The following is a 4,504-nucleotide window of genomic DNA, read 5'->3' on the forward strand; positions in this document are numbered from 1 at the left end:
TAAGCCTAAGCCTAAGCCTAAGCCTAAGCCTAAGCCTAAGCCTAAGCCTAAGCCTAAGCCTAAGCCTAAGCCTAAGCCTAAGCCTAAGCCTAAGCCTAAGCCTAAGCCTAAGCCTAAGCCTAAGCCTAAGCCTAAGCCTAAGCCTAAGCCTAAGCCTAAGCCTAAGCCTAAGCCTAAGCCTAAGCCTAAGCCTAAGCCTAAGCCTAAGCCTAAGCCTAAGCCTAAGCCTAAGCCTAAACCTAAGCCTAAGCTAAGCCTAAGCCTAAGCCTAAGCCTAAGCCTAAGCCTAAGCCTAAGCCTAAGCCTAAGCCTAAGCCTAAGCCTAAGCCTAAAGCCTAAGCCTAAGCCTAAGCCTAAGCCTAAGCCTAAGCCTAAGCCTAAGCCCTAAGCCTAAGCCTAAGCCTAAGCCTAAGCCTAAGCTAAGCCTAAGCCTAAGCTAAGCCTAAGCCTAAGCCTAAGCCTAAGCCTAAGCCTAAGCTTAGGCTTAAGCCTAAGCCTAAGCCTAAGCCTAAGCCTAAGCCTAAGCCTAAGCCTAAGCCTAAGCCTAAGCCTAAGCCTAAGCCTAAGCCTAAGCCTAAGCCCAAGCCTAAGCCTAAGCCTAAGCCTAAGCCTAAGCCTAAGCCTAAGCCTAAGCCTAAGCCTAAGCCTAAGCTTAAGCCTAAGCCTAAGCCTAAGCCTAAGCCTAAGCCTAAGCCTAAGCCTAAGCCTAAGCCTAAGCCTAAGCCTAAGCCTAAAGCCTAAGCCTAAGCCTAAGCCTAAGCCTAAGCCTAAGCCTAAGCCTAAGCCTAAGCCTAAAGCCTAAGCCTAAGCCTAAGCCTAAGCCTAAGCCTAAGCCTAAGCCTAAGCCTAAGCCTAAGCCTAAGCCTAAGCCTAAGCCTAAGCCTAAGCCTAAGCCTAAGCCTAAGCCTAAGCCTAAGCCTCCCCTTAAATTACATTGATATCACAATATCAATGTAATTTAAGTAGATTAAGGATATTAAGCCTAAGCCTAAGCCTAAGCCTAAGCCTAAGCCTAAGCCTAAGCCTAAGCCTAAGCCTAAGCCTAAGCCTAAGCCTAAGCCTTAAGCCTAAGCCTAAGCCCTAAGCCTAAGCCTAAGCCTAAGCTAAGCCTAAGCCTAAGCCTAAGCCTAAGCCTAAGCCTAAGCCTAAAGCCTAAGCCTAAGCCTAAGCCTAAGCCTAAGCCCTAAGCCTAAGCTCTAAGCCTAAGCCTAAGCCTAAGCCTAAGCCTAAAGCCTAAGCCTAAGCCTAAGCCTAAGCCTAAGCCTAAGCCTAAGCCTAAGCCTAAGTCCTAAGCCTAAGCCTAAGCCTAAGCCTAAGCCTAAGCCTAAGCCTAAGCCTAAGCCTAAGCCTAAGCCTAAGCCTAAGCCTAAGCCTAAGCCTAAGCCTAAGCCTAAGCCTAAGCCTAAGCCTAAGCCTAAGCCTAAGCCTAAGCCTAAGCCTAAGCCTAAGCCTAAGCCTAAGCCTAAGCCTAAGCCTAAGCCTAAGCCTAAGCTAAGCCTAAGCCTAAGCCTAAGCCTAAGCCTAAGCCTAAGCCTAAGCCTAAGCCTAAGCCTAAGCCTAAGCCTAAGCCTAAGCCTAAGCCTAAGCCTAAGCCTAAGCCTAAGCCTAAGCCTAAGCCTAAGCCTAAGCCTAAGCCTAAGCCTAAGCTAAGCCTAAGCCTAAGCCTAAGCCTAAGCCTTAAGCCTAAGCCTAAGCCTAAGCCTAAGCCTAAGCCTAAGCCTAAGCCTAAGCCTAAAGCCTAAGCCTAAGCCTAAGCCTCTAAGCCTAAGCCTAAGCCTAAGCCTAAGCCTAAGCCTAAGCCTAAGCCTAAGCCTAAAGCCTAAGCCTAAGCCTAAGCCTAAGCCTAAGCCTAAGCCTAAGCCTAAGCCTAAGCCTAAGCCTAAGCCTAAGCCTAAGCCTAAGCCTAAGCCTAAGCCTAAGCCTAAGCCTAAGCCTAAGCCTAAGCCTAAGCCTAAGCCTAAGCCTAAGCTAAGCCTAAGCCTAAGCCTAAGCCTAAGCCTAAGCCTAAGCCTAAGCCTAAGCCTAAGCCTAAGCCTAAGCCTAAGCCTAAGCCTAAGCCTAAGCCTAAGCCTAAGCCTAAGCCTAAGCCTAAGCCTAAGCCTAAGCCTAAGCCTAAGCCTAAGCCTAAGCCTAAGCCTAAGCCTAAGCCTAAGCCTAAGCCTAAGCCTAAGTATACCCTAAGCCTAAGCCTAAGCCTAAGCCTAAGCCTAAGCCTTAAGCCTAAGCCTAAGCCTAAGCCTAAGCCTAAGCCTAAGCCTAAGCTAAGCCTAAGCCTAAGCCTAAGCCTAAGCCTAAGCCTAAGCCTAAGCCTAAGCCTAAGCCTAAGACCTAAGCCTAAGCCTAAGCCTAAGCCTAAGCCTAAGCCTAAGCCTAAGCCTAAGCCTAAAGCCTAAGCCTAAGCCTAAGCCTAAGCCTAAGCCTAAGCCTAAGCCTAAGCCTAAGCCTAAGCCTAAGCCTAAGCCTAAGCCTAAGCCTAAGCCTAAGCCTAAGCCTAAGCCTAAGCCTAAGCCTAAGCCTAAGCCTAAGCCTAAGCCTAAGCCTAAGCCTAAGCCTAAGCCTAAGCCTAGCCTAAGCCTAAGCCTAAGCCTTAAGCCTAAGCCTAAGCCTAAGCCTAAGCCTAAGCCTAAGCCTAAGCCTAAGCCTAAGCCTAAAGCCTAAAGCCTAAGCCTAAGCCTAAGCCTAAGCCTAAGCCTAAGCCTAAGCCTAAGCCTAAGCCTAAGCCTAAGCCTAAGCCTAAGCCTAAGCCTAAGCCTAAGCCTAAGCCTAAGCCTAAGCCTAAGCCTAAGCCTAAGCCTAAGCCTAAGCCTAAGCCTAAGCCTAAGCCTAAGCCTAGCTAAGCCTAAGCCTAAGCCTAAGCCTAAGCCTAAGCCTAAGCCTAAGCCTAAGCCTAAGCCTAAGCCTAAGCCTAAGCCTAAGCCTAAGCCTAAGCCTAAGCCTAAGCCTAAGCCTAAGCCTAAGCCTAAGCCTAAGCCTAAGCCTAAGCCTAAGCCTAAGCCTAAGCCTAAGCCTAAGCCTAAGCCTAAGCCTAAGCCTAAGCCTAAGCCTAAGCCTAAGCCTAAGCCTAAGCCTAAGCCTAAGCCTAAGCCTAAAGCCTAAGCCTAAGCCTAAAGCCTAAGCCTAAGCCTAAGCCTAAGCCTAAGCCTAAGCCTAAGCCTAAGCCTAAGCCTAAGCCTAAGCCTAAGCCTAAGCCTAAGCCTAAGCCTAAGCCTAAGCCTAAGCCTAAGCCTAAGCCTAAGCCTAAGCCTAAGCCTAAGCCTAAGCCTAAGCCTAAAAGCCTAAGCCTAAGCCTAAGCCTAAGCCTAAGCCTAAGCCTAAGCCTAAGCCTAAGCCTAAGCCTAAGCCTAAGCCTAAGCCTAAGCCTAAGCCTAAGCCTAAGCCTAAGCCTAAGCCTAAGCCTAAGCCTTAAGCCTAAGCCTAAGCCTAAGCCTAAGCCTAAGCCTAAGCCTAACTAAGCCTAAGCCTAAGCCTAAGCCTAAGCCTAAGCCTAAGCCTAAGCCTAAGCCTAAGCCTAAGCCTAAGCCTAAGCCTAAGCCTAAGCCTAAGCCTAAAGCCTAAAGCCTAAGCCTAAGCCTAAGCCTAAGCCTAAGCCTAAGCCTAAGCCTAAGCCTAAGCCTAAGCCTTAAGTAACTAAGCCTAAGCCTAAGCCTAAGCCTAAGCCTAAGCCTAAGCCTAAGCCTAAGCCTAAGCCTAAGCCTAAGCCTAAGCCTAAGCCTAAGCCTAAGCCTAAGCCTAAGCCTAAGCCTAAGCCTAAGCCTAAGCCTAAGCCTAAGCCTAAGCCTAAGCCTAAGCCTAAGCCTAAGCCTAAGCCTAAGCCTAAGCCTAAGCCTAAGCCTAAGCCTAAGCCTAAGCCTAAGCCTAAGCCTAAGCCTAAGCCTAAGCCTAAGCCTAACTAAGCCTAAGCCTAAGCCTAAGCCTAAGCCTAAGCCTAAGCTTAAGCCTAAGCCTAAGCCTAAGCCTAAGCCTAAGCCTAAGCCTAAGCCTAAGCTAAGCCTAAGCCTAAGCCTAAGCCTAAGCCTAAGCCTAAGCCTAAGCCTAAGCCTAAGCCTAAGCCTAAGCCTAAGCCTAAGCCTAAGCCTAAGCCTAAGCCTAAGCCTAAGCCTAAGCCTAAGCCTAAGCCTAAGCCTAAGCCTAAGCCTAAGCCTAAGCCTAAGCCTAAGCCTAAGCCTAAGCCTAAGCCTAAGCCTAAGCCTAAGCCTAAGCCTAAGCCTAAGCCTAAGCCTAAGCCTAAGCCTAAGCCTAAGCCTAAGCCTAAGCCTAAGCCTAAGCCTAAGCCTAAGCCTAAGCCTAAGCCAAGCCTAAGCCTAAGCCTAAGCCTAAGCCTAAGCCTAAGCCTAAGCCTAAGCCTAAGCCTAAGCCTAAGCCTAGCCTAAGCCTAAGCCTAAGCCTAAGCCTAAGCCTAAGCCTAGCCTAAGCCTAAGCCTAAGCCTAAGCCTAAGCCTAAGCCTAAGCCTAAGCCTAAGCCTAAGCCTAAGCCTTAAGCCTAAGCCTAAGCCTAAGCCTAAGC

The 4,504-nt window shown here is 49.2% G+C and overlaps 1 pseudogene across 1 annotated transcript; it reads right to left on the reverse strand.

Annotated features, from left to right (window-relative positions):
- Positions 1-431: 431 nt before the first annotated feature.
- Positions 432-3,879, reverse strand: Bm17296 (annotated as a pseudogene; the record flags this gene model as incomplete). The annotated part of the gene is made up of 5 exons: positions 432-737; positions 2,177-2,267; positions 2,329-2,654; positions 3,450-3,551; positions 3,629-3,879. Coding segments are annotated over 5 exons (1,076 nt in total), but the record flags the coding sequence as incomplete, so codon positions are not given.
- Between the last annotated feature and the right edge of the window lie 625 nt (positions 3,880-4,504).

Source organism: Brugia malayi, assembly GCF_000002995.4.
Source record: "Brugia malayi strain FR3 genome assembly, contig: Bm_259, whole genome shotgun sequence".
Classification (NCBI taxonomy): domain Eukaryota; kingdom Metazoa; phylum Nematoda; class Chromadorea; order Rhabditida; family Onchocercidae; genus Brugia; species Brugia malayi.